The sequence below is a fragment of the Bombina bombina genome, chromosome 4 (assembly GCF_027579735.1).
Source record: "Bombina bombina isolate aBomBom1 chromosome 4, aBomBom1.pri, whole genome shotgun sequence".
NCBI lineage: Eukaryota > Metazoa > Chordata > Amphibia > Anura > Bombinatoridae > Bombina > Bombina bombina.
In genome coordinates, this window is record NC_069502.1 from 903,661,390 (window position 1) to 903,684,244 (window position 22,855).

General features: G+C 41.4%; 1 protein-coding gene across 1 annotated transcript in view; it reads right to left on the reverse strand.

Moving 5' to 3' along the window:
- The window catches only part of PPP1R14C (protein phosphatase 1 regulatory inhibitor subunit 14C), a 238,083-nt gene that overhangs the window by 70,818 nt on the left and 144,410 nt on the right, over nt 1-22,855 (reverse strand). The window contains exons 3-4 of the mRNA XM_053711826.1: nt 18,638-18,721; nt 17,229-17,261 (exon numbers count right to left, since the gene is read on the reverse strand). Coding sequence (XP_053567801.1) covers nt 17,229-17,261; nt 18,638-18,721 — 117 coding nt within the window. The remainder of the gene's footprint in view (nt 1-17,228; nt 17,262-18,637; nt 18,722-22,855) is intronic.

The window sequence follows — 22,855 nt, forward strand, 5'->3', positions numbered from 1 at the left end:
AGCGATATCTTCAAAGTTACAGCACATCCGGTGCTCTAGGTTTTCCAGCAGCGCTCTTATCTGTATGTAACAATCCTTCTCCATATTGAACTAAAAGACTAAGGTTAGTGTAGAGGAAGTTTGTCTCTATGAAACTGTTCCTTTCAATGGCGGTATGGCTGCTGCAGATCACACTCCTGAAGCGTCTCTCACACAATCCAGATAAGTCACAGATCCTATGCTTTACCCAATCAGGATACCTTATAATGTATAATTAAGTAAATTATTTTAGGATTCAGGTATTTCAAATAGCTTATTTATACCTAAATTAGCTGGCTGAGAGAGAGCTCTTTTACAAGACGTCTCTCCTGTTCGGCAGTTGGCTCCGCCCCCGAGAGGAATTTGTTTAAGATCTTTAGATCCAAAATTGGTCTGAAGGTTCCCTCTTTTTTGGGAACCACAAACAGATTTGAATAAAAACCCTGTCCTTGTTCCATCCGCGGAACTGGATGGATCACTCCCATTACTAGGTGGTCTTGCACACAGCGTAGGAATGCCTCTTTCTTTATCTGATTTGCAGATAACCTTGAAAGATCAAAGCTTTCCCTTCACAAGGGAGATTTCAAGTCCAGACGATATCCCTGAGATATGATCTCCAACACCCAGGGATCCTGAACATCTCTTGCCCACGCCTGGGCGAAGAGAAAAAGTCTGCCCCCTACTAGATCCGTCGCTGGATAGGGGGCCGTTCCTTCATGCTGTCTTAGAGGCAGCAGCAGGCTTTCTGGCCTGCTTGCCTTTGTTCCAGGACTGGTTAGGATTCCAGGCCTGCTTAGATTGAGCAAAAGTTCCCTCTTGTCTTGAAGCGGAGGAAGTTGATGCTGCACCTGCCTTGGAATTTCGAAAGGCACGAAAATTAGACTGTCTGGCCTTTGATTTGGCCCTGTCCTGAGAAAGGGAATGACCCTTACCTCCAGTAATGTCAGCAATAATTTCTTTCAAACCAGGCCCGAATAAGGTCTGCCCCTTGAAAGGAATGTTGAGTAATTTAGACTTTGAAGTCACATCAGCTGACCAGGATTTGAGCCATAGCGCCCTACGCGCCTGGATGGCGAATCCGGAATTCTTAGCCGTTAGTTTAGTCAAATGAACAATGGCATCAGAAACAAATGAGATAGCTAGCTTAAGAGCTCTAAGCTTGTCGATAATTTCAGTCAATGGAGCTGTATGGATGGCCTCTTCCAGGGCCTCAAACCAGAATGCCGCCGCAGCAGTGACAGGCGCAATGCATGCAAGGGGCTGTAAAATAAAACCTTGTTGAATAAACATTTTCTTAAGGTAACCCTCTAATTTTTTATCCATTGGATCTGAAAAAGCACAACTGTCCTCAACCGGGATAGTGGTACGCTTTGCTAAAGTAGAAACTGCTCCCTCCACCTTAGGGACAGTCTGCCATAAGTCCCGTGTAGTGGCATCTATTGGAAACATTTTTCTAAATATAGGTGGGGAAAAGGGCACACTGGGCCTATCCCACTCCTTACTAATAATTTCTGTAAGCCTTTTAGGTATTGGAAAAACATTAGTACTCACTGGCACTGCATAGTATTTATCCAGTCTACACAATTTCTCTGGCACTGCAATTGTGTCACAGTCATTCAGAGCAGCTAATACCTCCCCAAGCAATACACGGAGGTTCTCAAGCTTAAATTTAAAATTAGAAATCTCTGAATCAGGTCTCCCCGAATCAGAGACGTCACCCACAGACTGAAGCTCTCCGTCCTCATGTTCTGCATATTGTGACGCAGTATCAGACATGGCTCTTACAGCATCTACGCGCTCTGTATCTCGTCTAATGCCAGAGCTATCGCGATTGCCTCTCAATTCAGGCAATCTGGATAATACCTCTGACAGGGTATTATTCATGATTGCAGCCATGTCCTGCAAAGTAATCGCTATGGGCGTCCCTGATGTACTTGGCGCCATATTAGCGTGCGTCCCTTGAGCGGGAGGCGAAGGGTCCGACACATGGGGAGAGTTAGTCGGCATAACTTCCCCCTCGACAGACCCCTCTGGTGACAATTCTTTTATAGATAAAGACTGATCTTTACTGTTTAAGGTGAAATCAATACATTTAGTACACATTCTCCTATGGGGCTCCTCCATGGCTTTTAAACATAATGAACAAGCATCCTCTGTTTCAGACATGTTTGTACAGACTAGCAATGAGACTAGCAAGCTTGGAAAACACTTTAAAGCAAGTTAACAAGCACTATAAAAAAAAACGTTACTATGCCTTTAAGAGAAACAAATTGACAAAATTTGAAATAACAGTGAAACTAACAACATTTTTACAATGTATGTAACAAGTCAGCAGAGCATTGCACCCACTTGCAAATGGATGATTAACCCCTTAATAACAAAAACAGAATAATAAATGACAAAAACGTTTTTTAAACACAGTCACAACAACTGCCATAGTCTACTGTGATTGTTACCCTCCTCAAACACGACTTTGAAGCCTTTTGAGCCCTTCAGAGATTTCCTGTATCATGCAGAGGGAAGCTGAATGTCTCTGTCAGTATTTTTATCTGCACAGAAAAGCACTAAAATAGGCCCTTCCCACTCATATTGCAACAGTGGAAAGCTTCAGGAAACTGTCTCTAGGCAGAAATCAAACCAGCCATGTGGAAAAAAAACTAGGCCCCAATAAGTTTTGTCACCAAACATATATAAAAACGATTAACATGCCAGCAAACGTTTTATATTACATTTTTATAAGAGTATGCATCTCTATTAATAAGCCTGATACCAGTAGCTATCACTGCATTTAAGACTTTACTTACATTAATCCGGTATAAGCAGCATTTTCTAGCAAATTCCATCCCTAGAAAAATATTAACTGCACATACCTTATTGCAGGAAAAACTGCACGCCATTCCCTCTCTGAAGTTACCTCACTCCTCAGAATATTTGAGAACAGCCATGGATCTTAGTTACTTCCATTAAGATCATAGGAAATGCAGGCAGATTCTTCTTCTAAATACTGCCTGAGATAAACAGCACACTCCGGTACCATTTAAAAATAAACTTTTGATTGAAGAAATAAACTAAGTATAAAAATACCACTCTCCTCTTACGACCTCCATCTTTGTTGAGGGTTGCAAGAGAATGGCTGGATATGGCAGTTAGGGGAGGAGCTATATAGCAGCTCTGCTGTGGGTGATCCTCTTGCAACTTCCTGTTGAGAAGGAGAATATCCCATAAGTAATGGATGATCCGTGGACTGGATACACTTAACAAGAGAAATCCTCATTTCTACAGAATCTATCAGAGTTCCCAGGAAGGAAACTTTTGTGCGAGGGGATAGAGAACTCTTCTTTTCGTTCACTTTCCACCCATGAGACCTCAGGAATGCCAGAACAATGTCCGTATGGGACTTGGCAATTTGGAAATTTGACGCCTGTATCAGAATGTCGTCTAAGGGGCTACTGCTATGCCCCGCGGCCTTAGGACTGCCAGAAGTGACCCCAGAACCTTCGTAAAGATTCTTGGTGCCGTAGCTAACCCAAAGGGAAGAGCCACAAACTGGTAATGCCTGTCCAGGAAGGCGAACCTGAGAAACCGATGATGATCTTTGTGTATCGGAATGTGAAGATAAGCATCCTTTAAGTCCACGGTAGTCATGTATTGACCCTCCTGGATCATAGGTAGGATGGTTCGAATAGTCTCCATCTTGAAAGATGGGACCCTGAGAATTTTTTTTAGGATCTTGAGATCTAAGATTGGTCTGAAGGTTCCCTCTTTCTTGGGAACCACAAAGATTTGAATAGAAGCCTTGCCCCTGTTCCTCCTTTGGAACTGGGTGGATCACTCCCATAACTAGGAGGTCTTTAACACAATGTAAGAATGCCTCTCTCTTTATCTGGTCTGCAGATAATTGTGAGAGGTGAAATCTTCCTTTTGGGGAAGAAGCTTTGAAGTCCAGAAGATATCCCTGGGACACAATTTCCAACGCCAAGGGATCCTGGGCATCTCCTGCCCAAGCCTGGGCGAAGAGAGAAAGTCTGCCCCCTACTAGATCCGTTACCGGATCGGGGGCTGATCTTTCATGCTGTCTTAGAGGCAGCAGCAGGCTTCTTGGCCTGCTTACCTTTGTTCCAGGCCTGGTTAGGTCTCCAGACCGGCTTGGACTGGGCAAAATTTCCCTCTTGTTTTGCATTAGAGGGAGTTGATGCCGTGCTCGTCTTAAAAAGGCACGAAAATTAGTTTGTTTGGTCCTTAATTTATTAGACCTATCCTGAGGAAGGGCATGACCTTTTCCTCCAGTAATATCAGAAATTATCTCCTTCAGTCCAGGCCCGAATAGGGTCTGCCCCTTGAAGGGAATGTTGAGAAGCTTAGACATTGAAGTAACGTCAGCTGACCAGGATTTAAGCCATAGCACCCTACGCGCCTGTATAGCAAAACCTGAGTTCTTAGCCGTTAGTTTGGTTAAATGAACGACAGCGTCAGAAACAAATGAATTGGCTAGCTTAAGCGCTTTAAGCTTGTCAAGTATATCATCCAATGGAGTTTCTACCTGTAAGGCCTCTTCCAGAGACTCAAACCAGAAGGCCGCAGCAGCAGTGACCGGGGCAATGCATGCAAGAGGCTGGAGAATAAAACCTTGTTGAATAAACATTTTCTTAAGGTAACCCTCTAACTTTTTATCCATTGGATCTTGGAAAACACAACTGTCCTCGACGGGAATAGTTGTACGCTTAGCTAGGGTAGAAACTGCTCCATCCACCTTAGGGACCGTTTGCCATAAGTCCCGTGTAGCGGCATCTATTGGAAACATTTTCTTAAAAATAGGAGGGGGAGAGAACGGTACACCTGGTCTATCCCATTCCTTAGTAATAATTTCTGAAAACCTTTTAGGTATTGGAAAAACATCAGTGTAAACAGGCACTGCATAGTACTTATCCAATCTACACAATTTCTCTGGCACTATAATGGTGTCACAGTCATCCAGAGTAGCTAAAACCTCCCTGAGCAACACGCGGAGATGTTAAAGTTTAAATTTAAATGTAGACATATCAGAATCAGGTTGAAGCATCTTCCCTGAGTCAGAAAAATCACCCACAGAAATAAGCTCTCCTGCCTCAGCTTCTGCATATTGTGAGGGGATATCAGACATAGCTACTAAAGCGTCAGAGAGCTCTGTATTTTTTCTAGTCCCAGAGCTGTCTCGCTTTCCTTGTAACCCTGGTAGTTTGGACAATACCGCTGTAAGGGTATGGATCCATAACTGCCGCCATGTCTTGTAAAGTAAACACCATGGGCACGCAAGATGTACTTGGCGCCACTTGAGTAGAAGGAAACAAAGGTTCTGACACGTGGGGCGAGTTAGTCGGCATAACTTCCCCCTTGTCAATTTCCTCTGGTGATAAATCTTTTAAAGACAGAATATGATCTTTATAACTTAAAGTAAAATCAGTACATTTGGTACACATTCTAAGAGGGGGTTCCACAATGGCTTCTAAACATAATGAACAATTAGTTTCCTCTATGTCAGACATGTTTAAACAGACTAGCAATGAGACCAGCAAGCTTGGAAAACACTTTGATAAATGTAAACAAGCAAAAAATAAAAACGGTACTGTGCCTTTAAGAGAAACAAATTTTGTCAGAAATTGAAAAACAGTGATAAAAAGCAGTAAATCTTACGAAATTTTTACAGTGTGTATAATAGACTAACAGAGCATTGCACCCACTTGCAAATGGATGATTAACCCCTTAGTTTCAAAAACGGATAAAAAAAACACGATATAAACGTTTTTTTAACAGTCACAACAAACTGCCACAGCTCTGCTGTGGCCCTACCTGCTCATACAACGACTTTTGAAGGCACAAAAACCCTTTGTAGAGGTCCTAAGTGTTCAGGGGACTCCTTCAGGGAAGCTGGAAGTCTCAAGCTGCAAAAACTACTGCACGATTTAGGCCTAAAATTTGGCACCTCCCAACCCGTACTCACAGTGAGAGGGCCATAAAAAACTATCCCTAGGTAAAATCTAGCCAGCCATGTGGAAAAACTGGGCCCCAATAAAGTTTTATCCCCAATATGTAGAAAAAAACGTTTAAACACTTCCAGCAAACGTTATCTTATTTTCAGTAATGTGAGAAAGTAATAAGAATATTACCTTTTACAGTAAGCATGATACTAGTCGTTATTAAATCACTGTAATCAGGCTTACCTTAAATAAATCCGGTATTAACAGCATTTTCTAGCATATTCATTTCTCTAGAAAAATTTAAATTGCACATACCTCATAGCAGGAGACCCTGCACGCCATTCCCCCAGCTGGTTACCTCATCTCTTCAGTTATGTGTGAGAACAGCAATGGATCTTAGTTACAACCTGCTAAGATCATCAAAAACCACAGGCAGACTCTTCTTCAACTTTCTGCCTGAGGCTAAAACAGTACAACTCCGGTACCATTTGAAAATAATAAACTTTTGATTGAAGATAAACTAAATAAATTTACCACATCTCTCTAGCTACTTCCTATCTTGTCGAGAGCTGCAAGAGAATGACTGGTAGTGGCAGTTAGGGGAGGAGCTATATAGACAGCTCTGCTGTGGGTGATTCTCTTGCAGCTTCCTGTTGGGAAGGAGAATATCCCACAAGTAATGGATGATCAGTGGACTGGATACACCTTACAAGAGAAATATTGCTCCCAAAAAAACAAACAAAAAAAAAAAAACCCTCCACAAACCCCACCAGTAAAATCAAAGGCATCATTATTTCTATAAATCCCAGGAATCAGTTTCCTGCATTCTGAAACATCCCAAATTGACCAGCTTACATCTCATACTGCCCGCCTGTCAATCCCATTTTTCAAAAAGATATTATATAGCACAGAGACACCCTATTCTTATACCCCTCTCCCTCTACCAGGCTTACACACTGCCTATCACGGCGTCTAAACGTACCACAAAGCAAGACAAGTTGACAAAGCCTGCAACAGGAAAATCTTTCACTATGTCATCATTTTTGCAATGCCCAGACCCAACTAACATCTCTCCTACTAACCACAAGCCCAGAGAAAAATCTCCTCTTGCCCTTTCCCAAGATTCCCAAGCCAGCAACACTCGATCTGAGAACTACCAACTTTCGTCTGCCTTCCTGCAAAATTTACCCTCAAAACAAGATACTGGGGACATAGTCCAATCCTGTATCAGAGAGGAACTGGCAGAGATTAAACAGGACATTCATACGCTAGGCTTTCAGGTTGAGACTTTGGAAGGTTATCAAGATATCATCAAAGGAGACTTACAACAACTGACGGAGCAACTAACTTCTCAGCAAGAAACCATTCTTTCACTTAAAGAAAAACTGGACGACTTAGAGAATTGCAGCAGGCGCAAAAATGTGCACATTAGGGGAGTACCTGAGTCGGTACTGCCAAGAGACTTTCCTGTTTACCTCCAAGACCTGTTCCACCATTTGAAAGATCCGTCTTATTTGGACGATATCCAGTGGGTCAGGGCACACAGAACAATGAGACCAAAACAACCGGACTCAGCCTCGCCAAGAGATATAGTAATACGCTTCAAGAACTTCCAAGAGAGAGAAATGCTCTTAAACCAATCCCGAAAAAATCAGCCTATACGCTTCAGAGGCAACGTTCTGCAATTCTTTCAAGATCTGTCAACCAGGACAGAGTTCTCGCCTCTCACAACCTTATTAAGAAACAAAAGGATACCCTACAGATGGGGCTTCCCAACCAATGACTGGACCATCAGCAACAACACCCGCATTGTCTGCAGGACCCCAGAGGACATCCAGACTTTCTGTTCCTCACAGGAAGCACTCCAAATTCCTAAGAGACTGAGCAATCCCGCAGAATCGTGGCGTACTGCCACTCATAAAAAAACAAAGCCGCCAGACACTTCAATCAGAAGGCAAAGCTCCTCCAGCCCTACATCTTCTAGCAAGTCACCCTGAAAGACTGTTTACTCTCAGCTCCCTGAGACATTGTTAATCTGAACATTGAGTGAGGTTTCTCCCTGGATTTTAAAACTATGTACACGTTCACCAACAGGTATGAATAGGGAATGTGACATTAACTACTTTATAGATAATTAATTTCAGTACTTATCCATAAAGTGAACATACTCTTTCTTACTTACCTGTTTTAGCCCCTCACAAAAACAGAATTTATGTTTACCTGATAAATTACTTTCTCCAACGGTGTGTCCGGTCCACGGCGTCATCCTTACTTGTGGGATATTCTCTTCCCCAACAGGAAATGGCAAAGAGCCCAGCAAAGCTGGTCACATGATCCCTCCTAGGCTCCGCCTACCCCAGTCATTCGACCGACGTTAAGGAGGAATATTTGCATAGGAGAAACCATATGTTACCGTGGTGACTGTAGTTAAAGAAAATAAATTATCAGACCTGATTAAAAAAACCAGGGCGGGCCGTGGACCGGACACACCGTTGGAGAAAGTAATTTATCAGGTAAACATAAATTCTGTTTTCTCCAACATAGGTGTGTCCGGTCCACGGCGTCATCCTTACTTGTGGGAACCAATACCAAAGCTTTAGGACACGGATGAAGGGAGGGAGCAAATCAGGTCACCTAAATGGAAGGCACCACGGCTTGCAAAACCTCTCTCCCAAAAATAGCCTCAGAAGAAGCAAAAGTATCAAATTTGTAAAATTTAGAAAAAGTGTGCAGTGAAGACCAAGTCGCTGCCTTACATATCTGATCAACAGAAGCCTCGTTCTTGAAGGCCCATGTGGAAGCCACAGCCCTAGTGGAGTGAGCTGTGATTCTTTCAGGAGGCTGCCGTCCGGCAGTCTCATAAGCCAATCGGATAATGCTTTTAATCCAGAAGGAGAGAGAGGTAGAAGTTGCTTTTTGACCTCTCCGTTTACCAGAATAAACAACAAACAAAGACAAAGTTTGTCTGAAATCCTTAGTAGCTGCTAAGTAAAATTTGAGAGCACGAACTACATCCAAGTTGTGCAACAAACGTTCCTTCTTTGAAACTGGATTAGGACACAAAGAAGGCACAACTATCTCCTGGTTAATGTTTTTGTTAGAAACAACTTTTGGAAGAAAACCAGGTTTAGTACGCAAAACCACCTTATCTGCATGGAACACCAGATAAGGAGAAGAACACTGCAGAGCAGATAATTCTGAAACTCTTCTAGCAGAAGAAATTGCAACCAAAAACAAAACTTTCCAAGATAATAACATAATATCAACGGAATGTAAGGGTTCAAACGGAACCCCCTGAAGAACTGAAAGAACTAGGTTGAGACTCCAAGGAGGAGTCAAAATTTTGTAAACAGGCTTGATTCTAACCAGAGCCTGAACAAAGGCTAGAACATCTGGCACAGCTGCCAGCTTTTTGTGAAGTAACACAGACAAGGCAGAAATCTGTCCCATCAAGGAACTTGCAGATAATCCTTTTTCCAATCCTTCTCGAAGGAAGGATAGACTCTTAGGAATCTTAACCTTGTCCCAAGGGAATCCTGCAGATTCACACCAACAGATATACCAAATTATGTGGTAATTTTTCTGGTTACAGGCTTTCAGGCCTGAACAAGAGTATTAATAACAGAATCTGAGAACCCTCGCTTTGATAAGATCAAGCGTTCAATCTCCAAGCAGTCAGCTGGAGTGGGTCGAACGGACCTAGAACAAGAAGGTCTCTCAAAGGTAGCTTCCATGGTGGAGCCGATGACATATTCACCAGATCTGCATACCAAGTCCTGCGTGGCCACGCAGGAGCTATCAAAATCACCGACGCCCTCTCCTGATTGATCCTGGCTACCAGCCTGGGGATGAGAGGAAACGGCGGGAACACATAAGCTAGTTTGAAGGTCCAAGGTGCTACTAGTGCATCCACTAGAGCCGCCTTGGGATCCCTGGATCTGTACCCGTAGTAAGGAACTCTGAAGTTCTGACGAGAGGCCATCAGATCCATGTCTGGAATGCCCCACGGTTGAGTGACTTGGGCAAAGATTTCCGGATGGAGTTCCCACTCCCCCGGATGCAATGTCTGACGACTCAGAAAATCCGCTTCCCAATTTTCCACTCCTGGGATGTGGATAGCAGACAGGTGGCAGGAGTGAGACTCCGCCCATAGAATGATTTTGGTCACTTCTTCCATCGCTAGGGAACTCCTTGTTCCCCCCTGATGGTTGATGTATGAACTTGGCCCTCGCTAGCCGAGGCCAAGCTTTGAGAGCATTGAATATCGCTCTCAGTTCCAGAATATTTATCGGTAGAAGAGATTCTACCCGAGACCAAAGACCCTGAGCTTTCAGGGATCCCCAGACCGCGCCCCAGCCCATCAGACTGGCGTCGGTCGTGACAATGACCCACTCTGGTCTGCGGAAGGTCATCCCTTGTGACAGGTTGTCCAGGGACAGCCACCAACGGAATGAATCTCTGGTCCTCTGATTTACTTGTATCTTCGGAGACAAGTCTGAATAGTCCCCATTCCACTGACTGAGCATGAACAGTTGTAATGGTCTTAGATGAATGCGCACAAAAGGAACTATGTCCATTGCCGCTACCATCAAACCTATCACTTCCATGCACTGCGCTATGGAAGGAAGAGGAACGGAATGAAGTATCCGACAAGAGTCTAGAAGTTTTGTTTTTCTGGCTTCTGTCAGAAAAATCCTCATTTCTAAGGAGTCTATTATAGTTCCCAAGAAGGGAACCCTCGTTGACGGAGATAGAGAACTCTTTTCCACGTTCACTTTCCATCCGTGAGATCTGAGAAAGGCCAGGACAATGTCCGTGTGAGCCTTTACTTGAGGAAGGGACGACGCTCGAATCAGAATGTCGTCCAAGTAAGGTACTACAGCAATGCCCCTTGGTCTTAGCACCGCCAGAAGGGACCCTAGTACCTATGAGAAAATTCTAGGAGCAGTGGCTAATCCGAAAGAAAATGCCACGAACTGGAAATGCTTGTCCAGGAATACAAACCTTAGGAACCGATGATGTTCCTTGTGGATAGGAATATGTAGATACGCATCCTTGAAATCCACCTTGGTCATGAATTGACCTTCCTGGATGGAAGGAAGAAGTGTTCGAATGGTTTCCATCTTGAACGATGGAACCTTGAGAAACTTGTTCAAGATCTTGAGATCTAAGATTGGTCTGAACGTTCCCTCTTTTTTGGGAACTATGAACAGATTGGAGTAGAACCCCATCCCTTGTTCTCCTAATGGAACAGGATGAATCACTCCCATTTTTAGCAGGTCTTCTACCCAATGTAAGAATGCCTGTCTTCTTATGTGGTCTGAAGACAACTGAGACCTGTGGAACCTCCCCCTTGGAGGAAGCCCCTTGAACTCCAGAGAATAACCTTGGGAGACTATTTCTAGCGCCCAAGGATCCAGAACATCTCTTGCCTGAGCGAAGAGAGAGAGTCTGCCCCCCACCAGATCCGGTCCCGGATCGGGGGCCCGCATTTCATGCTGTCTTGGTAGCAGTGGCAGGTTTCCTGGCCTGCTTTCCTTTGTTCCAGCCTTGCATAGGTCTCCAGGCTGGATTGGCTTGAGAAGTATTACCTTCCTGCTTAGAGGACGTAGCCCTTGGGGCTGATCCGTTTCTGCGAAAGGGACGAAACTTAGGTTTATTTTTGGTCTTGAAAAGACCTATCCTGAGGAAGGGCGTGGCCCTTGCCCCCAGTGATATCAGAGATAATCTCTTTCAAGTCAGGGCCAAAGAGTGTTTTCCCCTTGAAAGGAATGTCAAGCAATTTGTTCTTGGAAGACGCATCCGCTGCCCAAGATTTTAACCAAAGCGCTCTGCGCCGCAATAGCAAACCCAGAATTTTTTCGCCGCTAACCTAGCCAATTGCAAGGTGGCGTCTAGGGTGAAAGAATTAGCCAATTTAAGAGCACGAATTCTGTCCATAATCTCCTCATAAGAAGAAGAATTACTAATAATCGCCTTTCCTAGCTCATCAAACTAGAAACACGCGGCTGCAGTGACAGGGACAATGCATGCAATTGGTTGTAGAAGGGAACCTTGCTGAACAAACATCTTTAGCAGACCTTCTAATTTTTTATCCATAGGATCTTGGAAAGCACAACTATCTTCTATGGGTATAGTGGCGCGCTTGTGTAGAGTAGAAACCGCCCCCTCGACCTTGGGGACTGTCTGCCATCAGTCCTTTCTGGGGTCGACTATAGGAAAACAATTTTATAAATATGGGGGGAGGTACTAAAGGTATACCGGGCCTGTCCCATTCTTTACTAACAATGTACGCCACCCGCTTGGATATAGGAAAAGCTTCGGGGGGCCCCGGGGCCTCTAAGAACTTTTCCATTTTACATAGTGGTTCTGGAATGACCAGATAATCACAATCATCCAAATTGGATAACACCTCCTTAAGCAGAGCGCGGAGATGTTCCAACTTAAATTTAAAAGTAATCACATCAGGTTCAGCTTGTTGAGAAATGTTTCCTGAATCTGAAATTTCTCCCTCAGACAAAACCTCCCTGGCCCCCTCAGACTGGTGTAGGGGCCCTTCAGAAACCATATCATCAGCGTTCTCATGCTCTACAGAATTTTCTAAAACAGAGCAGTCGCGCTTTCGCTGATAAGTGGGCATATTGGCTAAAATGTTTTTGATAGAATTATCCATTACAGCCGTTAAATGTTGCATAGTAAGGAGTATTGGCGCACTAGATGTACTAGGGGCCTCCTGTATGGGCAAGACTGGTGTAGACGAAGGAGGGGATGATGCAGTACCATGCTTACTCCCCTCACTTGAGGAATCATCTTGGGCATCATTTTTACTAAATTTTTTTATGACATAAAATACATATAGTTAAATGAGAAGGAACCTTGGTTTCCCCACAGTCAGAACACAATCTATCTGGTAGTTCAGACATGTTAAACAGGCATAAACTTGATAACAAAGCACAAAAAACGTTTTAAAATAAAACCGTTACTGTCACTTTAAATTTTAAACTAAACACACTTTATTACTGCAATTGCGAAAAAGTATGAAGGAATTGTTCAAAATTCACCAAAATTTCACCACAGTGTCTTAAAGCCTTAAAAGTATTGCACACCAAATTTGGAAGCTTTAACCCTTAAAATAACGGAACCGGAGCCGTTTTTATATTTAACCCCTTTACAGTCCCTGGAATCTGCTTTGCTGAGACCCAACCAAGCCCAAAGGGGAATACGATACCAAATGATGCCTTCAGAAAGACTTTTCTATGTATCAGAGCTCCACACACATGCAGCTGCATGCCATGCTGTCCTCAAAAACAAGTGCGCCATACCGGCGCGAAAATGAGGCTCTGACTATGATTAGGGAAAGCCCCTAAAGAATAAGGTGTCTAAAACAGTGCCTGCCGATATAATCATATCAAAATACCCAGAATAAATGATTCCTCAAGGCTAAATATGTGTTAATAATGAATCGATTTAGCCCAGAAAAAGTCTACAGTCTTAATAAGCCCTTGTGAAGCCCTTATTTACTATCTTAATAAACATGGCTTACCGGATCCCATAGGGAAAATGACAGCTTCCAGCATTACATCGTCTTGTTAGAATGTGTCATACCTCAAGCAGTAAGAGACTGCACACTGTTCCCCCAACTGAAGTTAATTGCTCTCAACAGTCCTGTGTGGAACAGCCATGGATTTTAGTTACGGTGCTAAAATCATTTTCCTCATACAAACAGAAATCTTCATCTCTTTTCTGTTTCTGAGTAAATAGTACATACCAGCACTATTTTAAAATAACAAACTCTTGATTGAATAATAAAAAACTACAGTTAAACACTAAAAAACTCTAAGCCATCTCCGTGGAGATGTTGCCTGTACAACGGCAAAGAGAATGACTGGGGTAGGCGGAGCCTAGGAGGGATCATGTGACCAGCTTTGCTGGGCTCTTTGCCATTTCCTGTTGGGGAAGAGAATCTCCCACAAGTAAGGATGACGCCGTGGACCGGACACACCTATGTTGGAGAAAATGGAATTATACTATACATAAACTTTGGTCTTATTAAATCAAGTAAGATGGTTCCTATTAACCCATCTAATATTATTTGATATGAGACAATATTCCAACATTATCGATTCCTAATATATGTCCAAATTTTACTGTAATCTCTTAAATGTTTTTCTGCATTTTTTTGCATACTCTGTAAAAAGTCATTTACAATGTTTATATATTATTGAATTGTACACTTGGACTGCACTGTTTGAATAACATTTATTGTTGCAGCTAGTTGCAAAACTATTATGTCACAATCGTTTATTAACTATGTTTTCCACTTTCCAAATATTCTCAAAATGCATTCTAAATAAATATCTATCTTTTTTTAAGATGTGATAAGCATTGAGAACAATTAGAAACTAGGTAAACAAAGTCTCAGTTGGTATTTATAATTTTAATATTATAAATCTGAGCCATATAATACACAGTGTCTTACATATAGGTAATGTTTTAACTCTGTTTGTTTTCACTTTTGTTTGGATGTGAGAGGGTTAATTTTGCCGCCTCGCTTTCAAATAAAGGTGTTGAGTTTAGACACAGACTTTAGTCTATGAGTAAGCGCCTGTTGTGGCGTGAAACATGTTAGGCTGTCTGTTACCTTCACTGCCTTGTCTGCATACATTCTTTTAAATGTTCCAATAAAAGTGTTATTGCTTTTAAACACTTTGCGGTTTGGAGAGTACCTGCCTATTTTTTGCTTTTGCTAGCTTCTCGTTCTCCCCCCTGGTGGTTGATGTACACCACCGAGGTTATGTTGTCCGACTGGAATCTGATGAACTGTTACGAACCAAGGAGGGACCAATCCCTCAGAGAGATGCAGATCGCTCGAACTTCCATGATGTTGATCGGAAGTAGTGACTCCTCCCAACTCCACCTGCCCTGTGCCTTCTTGGCACCCAAACCAGCTTCCTATCCCGAGAGGCTCGCGACCGTAGTCACAATCTCCCAGGATGGTCTCAGGAAGGATGTCCCCGGTGACAGCTGATCTGGACGAAGCCACCAAGAGAGAGAGAGTCCCTCGCCCGGTTGTCCAGAGAGATCTGTTGGGACAGATCCGAGTGACCGCCGTTCCATTGCCTCAGCATGCACAACTGCAGAGGACAGAGATGGAACCAAGTTTCCAGACTTTGAACCTGTCTGCCCGCCTTCACAGTGAGCAATCATTGCGAGGACTTGTGCAACATCGTCGGCTGTGCCAACATGAGAGGAGGGACTGTTATATCACGTTGAACAAAGTTTGTAAAAAAACAAACAAAAAAACACTACTATTTTGAAATGCAGACTAAGGGCTCAATGTATAAAGCAGGGAATGCTGCTTTTGAGCCCTTGCGGTTAATCTTGCAGTTAATGGTGCATTTGAAAAGTTAAGAGAGTACAAATACTTTTGTAACGTATTAAAATATGTTCTTAGTGTTCGACAAGAACTGCATTTTGCTTTGATGGGACAGCTGATTTCTATGCTATGGGAGACACAGGTACAAATTCGTGTAAATATGAAGTGACAGTACAACTAGGTCAGTTGAGCAGTTTTTCTACAAAAACCTTACCTGATAAATGCATTTATTTCCGGATATGGTGAGTCCACGGGATCATCAATTACTGTTGGGAATATCACTCCTGGCCAGCAGGAGGAGGCAAAGAGCATCACAGCAAAGCTGCTAAAGGTCACTTACCTTCCCACAATCCCCAGTCATTTGACCGAAGGAAAATGGAGAAAAAGGAAATAACACAAGGTGTAGAGGTGCCTGAGGTTAAAGTTAAAAATAAATGTCTTAAAATAAAGGGCGGGCTGTGGACTCACCGTATCCGGAAATAAATAAAATTTATCAGGTAAGCATAAATTTAGTTTTCTTTCCTAAGAAACGGTGAATCCACGGAATCATCAATTACTGTTGGGAACCAATACCCAAGCTAGAGGACACCGATGATTAGGGAGGGACAAGACAGGTAACAAACAGAAGGCACCATCGCTTAAAGAACCTTTCTCCCAAAAGAACCTCAGCCGAGGCAAAATAATCAAATTTGAAAAATGTTCACAGGGTATGCAGAGAAGACCAAGTTGCAGCCTTGCCAAACAGTTCCAGAGAAGCTTCATTTTTGAAAACCCAAGAAAGAGAGACAGCCCTAGTGGAATGAGCTGTAATTCTCTTAGGAGACTGCGCCCGGCAGTCTCATAAGCAAAACCAAATATACTTCTCAACCAGAGAGAAAGAAGTAGCAGAAGCTTTCTGACCTTTATGTTTCCCAGAGAAACAAACAGGGCAGAAGACTGGCGAAAATCCTTAGTTGACACTAAAAACTTCACCACCTCCTTGCACTGAAGGCAAAAAGAATGACTTGGAATTGTGGGAAGGCAAGAGAAATTTAGCAGCTTTTCTGTGCTGCTCTATGCCGCCTCCTGCTGGCCAGGAGTGATATTCCCAACAGCAATTGATGATTCCGTGGACTCACCGTATCTTAGGAAAGAAAACTCTCATTACCACAATGCTTCCAGATTATCTTATACACACACACCACAAAGAGACAGACTGCAATACAGAGTGGGTACACGTCTCATGCACAACTCACAGCTCTGGGTACTCACTGACAGCTGGGTTTATATCCAGTAACTCAGGCAGTAAATGTTGGGCCTAGGTTTGTCTGGAGTGAAGATCACAAGACACAAAATATCCCTCACTCAGATGCCACAGCTAGATTAAAAGCCTACACTTCAGTGTTGCAGCATTTGACCACATTTCCCTTGCAAGGCCTCTCACCTGGGTCCCTAACCTACAGCTGTATATGCTAAGCCTTCCACCTACTTCTGTTTGATATTTAAATGGACATGAAACCAAAATGTGTTTTTTTTTATGACTCAGAACTTAAAATGTTAAAGAACTTTCCAATCTACTTGTGTCATCGAATTTGCTTTGTTCTCTTGATCAATGCGCTACTGGGAGCTAGCTGGACACATTGGGTCAGCCAATAACTAAAGGCATTTGTAAGCAGCCACCAATCAGCAGCTTGTTCAAAGTAGTATTGCTACTCTTGAGTGTACCTAGCTATGTTTTTCAACAAAGGATATAAAGAAAACAAAGCAAACAGAAGTAAAATGGAAAGTTTTTTAAATTTCCATGATTCATATAGAGTATGTAACTAACTTTACCGTCCCTTTAAATGCCTTTTTTTTAAGTGTGATCTTTTATAGTGTGTGTGAGAAAAATATATACTTACATCTGTTGGTTTGTAGCAGTCTACTAGAGATTCCTGAAAAATATAAAATAAAATTATAAAAAAAAAAAAAAAACACACTGGAAATGCACTACACAAAAAAAAAACAAAAAAAAAAAAAAACAACTTTATAATTTACACAGAGCAGTGTAAACAGTGGATCACGATAAGCCACTATTTACCCCCTAAAGCTGAACATTGTGCACATGAGTGAGTGAACAGAGGACATGATCTTTAACAAGTGTATTTGGGGTGGTCAGGTCACCATCGTTTGGTGGAACCACCTGCAGCTGCTAAAAAGAAAGTCTGGTCTTTACGGCAGTCTAGAGCATCTTAAAGGGACAGTCTAGGCCAAAATAAACTTCCATGATTAGCATAGAGCATGTAATTTTAAACAATTTTCCAATTTACTTTTATCACCAATTTTGCTTTGTTCTCTTGGTATTCTTAGTTGAAAGCTTAACCTAGGAGGTTCATATGCTAATTTCTTAGACCTTGAAGGCCACCTCTTTTCAGAATGCATTTTAACAGTTTTTCACCACTAGAGGGTATTAGTTCACGTATTTCATATAGATAACACTGTGCTCGTGCACGTGAAGTTATCTGGGAGCAGGCACTGATTGGCTAAACTGCAAGTCTGTCAAAAGAACTGAAATAAAGGGGCAGTTTCCAGAGGCTTAGATACAAGATAATCACAGAGGTTAAAAGTATATTAATATAACTGTGTTGGTTATGCAAAACTGGGGAATGGGTAATAAAGGGATTATCTATCTTTTAAAACAATACCAATTCTGGTGTAGACTGTCCCTTTAAAATGAAGCCCTGGCTCTAAAAGGTAAATAAATACTAGGTACAATGATGTTTAAAACAATGATCTGCCTGAGAGTAATATGTAGATTTATCATTTTCATTAGCGGTTTAAAGGGACACCACAAAATCTATCTTTCATGATTCAGATAGAGCACTATTTTATACACTGTCCCAATTTCCTTCTATTTCAAAATGTGCTTCATTCTCTTGATATTGTTTGTTGAAGGAGCAGCAACACAACTGGGAGCAAGCTGAAAACAAATGAGCCAATAACAAGAGGTATATATGTGCAGCCAACAATCAGCAGCTAGCTCGCATTTCTACTCCTGAGCCTACCTAGGTATGCTTTTCAACAAACGCTACCAAGAAGAAAAAAAAAAGAAAATTAGGTAATAAAATTAAATTGGGAAATGTTTAAAATTGCATATTCTGTTTGAATCATAAAAGTTTAGCTTTGACATTACCATCTGTTTATCGAAAAACTAAAAAGCAATATTTAGAAACTAAAGTTTGTTTGTTTTTTTTAATATAAAATGGGTGTTGAGGCATGATGGGAAACGTAGGAACATTTTAACAGCGCTGAAGAACAAAATGATTAATACCTGTAATTTATTAACTCTTTCTTCCTCACTAGAGGCATCTAGAAGATCATCAATGTCTATTTCAACTTCTGGCATTTCTTCTTCCTAAAGAAAAGAAAAAAAAAAAACAAGTTATAAATAAGTGTCATGAATACTTCATGATTTAGATGCTAAAGAATTTGTTTTCTTTAGCTTGTGTGCTAAAAACATTTGTTTCTTCATAAGTTGCTGTGTTTTCCATTAGATAAGCCAGAACCCCTAATAAATAGTTTCTAAGTTCCACTTGACCAAATGTTATTGCATATCTATTGATATCTATATCTATTGATGCATCAAGTAAGTAAAAATGTCAGCACAAGAGACAAAAAGCAGTGCCCTCTACCGAGAGCTAGATAAGGTCAAAAAGAGGACACTAGTACAGCTTGAGACCTGCTTTTAACCATATTATGACACTAGATGATGAAAATATGACAACCATGTCCTATTTGGTATCAAACTAATCCTGATGTCACTGGGAAATTGCTTATATAGGTGTATGAGCTGAATATGTAAAACAGAAGTTATAAGGTGTTCTATAAATTTCAGCCAAAGACTCTGAACTTTATGACTTTATGACTTGTTGTAAAAAGAGGGGAGTGGATATCTCTGGCAAAAGAAGGGAGTGGATATTTCTGGCCAATCTACAAGAACGGTTGAGTCCATCAATTTGATATCAAAGAAACAGGTATAACATTTTTGTGTTTAACAATACAAATGGTTCATTCTATATGGGAGGCTATGTATCAACAGAGTGAATGACCATCTTCCCTGGCACAGATATCTAAAGCTAGTAAAGTATTGGATTCTGTTATTTCTCCTTTTTATTAAAAAAAAACTGTTAGCTTGTGTATAATTCTACTTAACATATTTTTATTAATAATGCACTGTACATATTATTTTGCATAATAAATCATTCCTTTATTAAGCTTTTGCCTTTGTCCAATATTTGAACCACGTTACTGAAAGACTGGTAGTATTTATACTGTGATTTTAGGTTATTTTTTTGCTAAATTGTATTCTGGGATTTAAATTTGTTAGTCTGGGTTCCTAAGATTTCCCATATAATAAATCTTAAGTGGTGGCAGCTTAGAGATAGTTTAGTGTGGGTGGCATTAAAGGGGAATTTTGGGCATTTCTTCTAAGTCTAGGACAGACTAGAGTGTTGTTAACCCTTGCGGGTGCACTGAACTAAGTCACAGGTTTACATGGAGTGGATAGACTGACAGATTAGTTAAAGTAGAAAGGGTCTGTTAATCCTTTCTGTGCCAAACAAGTGACTGGTGCAGGGTTGGTAAACCCTGGTCATCACAATAAGTATGAAAATACATGCGCCACTTCTGGCAAGCGGTTTAACCTCAGCATCCAGGAAATGTTCTGAGGCAGGGGTCATCTACTGTGGCCCTCCAGAGGTTTTGGAACTACATTTTCCATGATACTCCGCCTGCTGAAATGCTGGATGAGCATTAAAGGAAATGTATTTCCAAAACCTCTGGAGGGTCACAATTGATGACCCCTGTTCTGAGGTATGGGGAAGGATATATGCAGGAAGGGGTTTAGACCTGGATACTCTTGGGAGTGTCTCAACAAATTTAACAGGGACAAAGCTGTGTACTTTAGTAACAGACTAACTACAAACACACAGAGCGAGAAAAATACCATATTAATGCAATAATTTATAGCTTTCAATGCTACTATAAGTCACTCTTTTTTTAAATAATTTTACCATGTTTGAAAATATATGGTAGACAGAAAAACTTTAATAGGCATAAAACAACAGTAAGAAAATGTTCAAATGCAACATCTTTTCTTATACAATTGCTTGCCAATATCTTAACCCTGCAACGGTGTTAAGCAAATAAAAATTATGGACGGTCAGAGCTAACCATAGTCACCGAGCCAATTAAAGTGATAGTAAACTCTCCCCTTTGGATAAACAGATACGGAATGTTATCGATAGTTTAGATGGAGTTTCATTCATTTGTTGTAGTAAAGATGCAATGTAACTTATTTTTTAATGTAGATGTAAAATTCAAATACCCTGTGCTCCATCTTTTTAGTGAGCTAACAGTTTGAACTGTTCTCCAATCAGCGCTCTAGCCATATCGTTGGGCAGCCAGCGTGGGGTATTTGAATTTCAGTGCTACAATAAAAAGTAAGCTATACTGCATCTTCATTACAACTGATTAATTAAACTCCATTTAAAATATCGCTAACATTCCGGATCTGTTTATTCAAAGGGGAGAGTTTACAATCACTTTACTGGCACCAGCGGGTTAAGTTCAGGAACAGTAGTATATTGCCTCTGGAGCCAATTTTAACCTGTGCAAAGAGTTAACACATAGTTGTAGGAATTATGAATTATGTCCCTATTAAAGGGGCACTCAATCAAAATTAAACTTTCATTATTCAGATAGAGCATGTCATTTTAAACAACTTTCCAATTTACTTCCGTTAACAAAATGTGCACAGTTTTTTATATTTAAAGTTTTTGAGTCGCCAGCTCCTACTGAGCATGTGCAAGAATAAGTGTGTAGGCATTTGTGAATGGCTGAAGGCTGTCACATGGTACGTGTATGCATTTGCGATTGGCTGATGGCTGTCACATGGTAAATGGGGAGTGGAAAAAGACATAACTTTTAAAATTGTCAAAAAAAGAATCTACTACTCATTTGAAGTTCAGACTAAGTGCCATTGCATTGTCTTGTTATCTTGCATTTGTTGATTATGTAAATCTACTGTGTTGACTGGTCCTTTAATCACAGAGTAAAATACCAGTTAAATTGCTCTTCTTAAAAACAGGGATTGGAAACTCAGTTGTTGGTAATAACAAAGGCCCCGATTTAAAGGTCAGATAGGAGGAGCAAGGGGTTGATCACTATAATTATCTAGCTGCACATGAGCTCATTTTTGATGCGAATATCACAATCAGCCATTTTTATTGTTTATCTAAAGCAGTTTTTTTCATAATTAGTTTGCTGAAAATGGCCCTAAAATTAATAGTCTAGTAAAAAACAGAATTTATGTTTACCTGATAAATTACTTTCTCCAACGGTGTGTCCGGTCCACGGCGTCATCCTTACTTGTGGGATATTCTCTTCCCCAACAGGAAATGGCAAAGAGCCCAGCAAAGCTGGTCACATGATCCCTCCTAGGCTCCGCCTACCCCAGTCATTCGACCGACGTTAAGGAGGAATATTTGCATAGGAGAAACCATATGGTACCGTGGTGACTGTAGTTAAAGAAAATAAATTATCAGACCTGATTAAAAAAAAAACCAGGGCGGGCCGTGGACCGGACACACCGTTGGAGAAAGTAATTTATCAGGTAAACATAAATTCTGTTTTCTCCAACATAGGTGTGTCCGGTCCACGGCGTCATCCTTACTTGTGGGAACCAATACCAAAGCTTTAGGACACGGATGAAGGGAGGGAGCAAATCAGGTCACCTAAATGGAAGGCACCACGGCTTGCAAAACCTTTCTCCCAAAAATAGCCTCAGAAGAAGCAAAAGTATCAAACTTGTAAAATTTGGTAAAAGTGTGCAGTGAAGACCAAGTCGCTGCCCCACATATCTGATCATCAGAAGCCTCGTTCTTGAAGGCCCATGTGGAAGCCACAGCCCTAGTGGAATGAGCTGTGATTCTTTCGGGAGGCTGCCGTCCGGCAGTCTCGTAAGCCAATCTGATGATGCTTTTAATCCAAAAAGAGAGAGAGGTAGAAGTTGCTTTTTGACCTCTCCTTTTACCGGAATAAACAACAAACAAGGAAGATGTTTGTCTAAAATCCTTTGTAGCATCTAAATAGAATTTTAGAGCGCGAACAACATCCAAATTGTGCAACAAACGTTCCTTCTTTGAAACTGGTTTCGGACACAGAGAAGGTACGATAAGCTCCTGGTTAATGTTTTTGTTAGAAACAACTTTTGGAAGAAAACCAGGTTTAGTACGTAAAACCACCTTATCTGCATGGAACACCAGATAAGGAGGAGAACACTGCAGAGCAGATAATTCTGAAACTCTTCTAGCAGAAGAAATTGCAACTAAAAACAAAACTTTCCAAGATAATAACTTAATATCAACGGAATGTAAGGGTTCAAACGGAACCCCCTGAAGAACTGAAAGAACTAAATTGAGACTCCAAGGAGGAGTCAAAGGTTTGTAAACAGGCTTAATTCTAACCAGAGCCTGAACAAAGGCTTGAA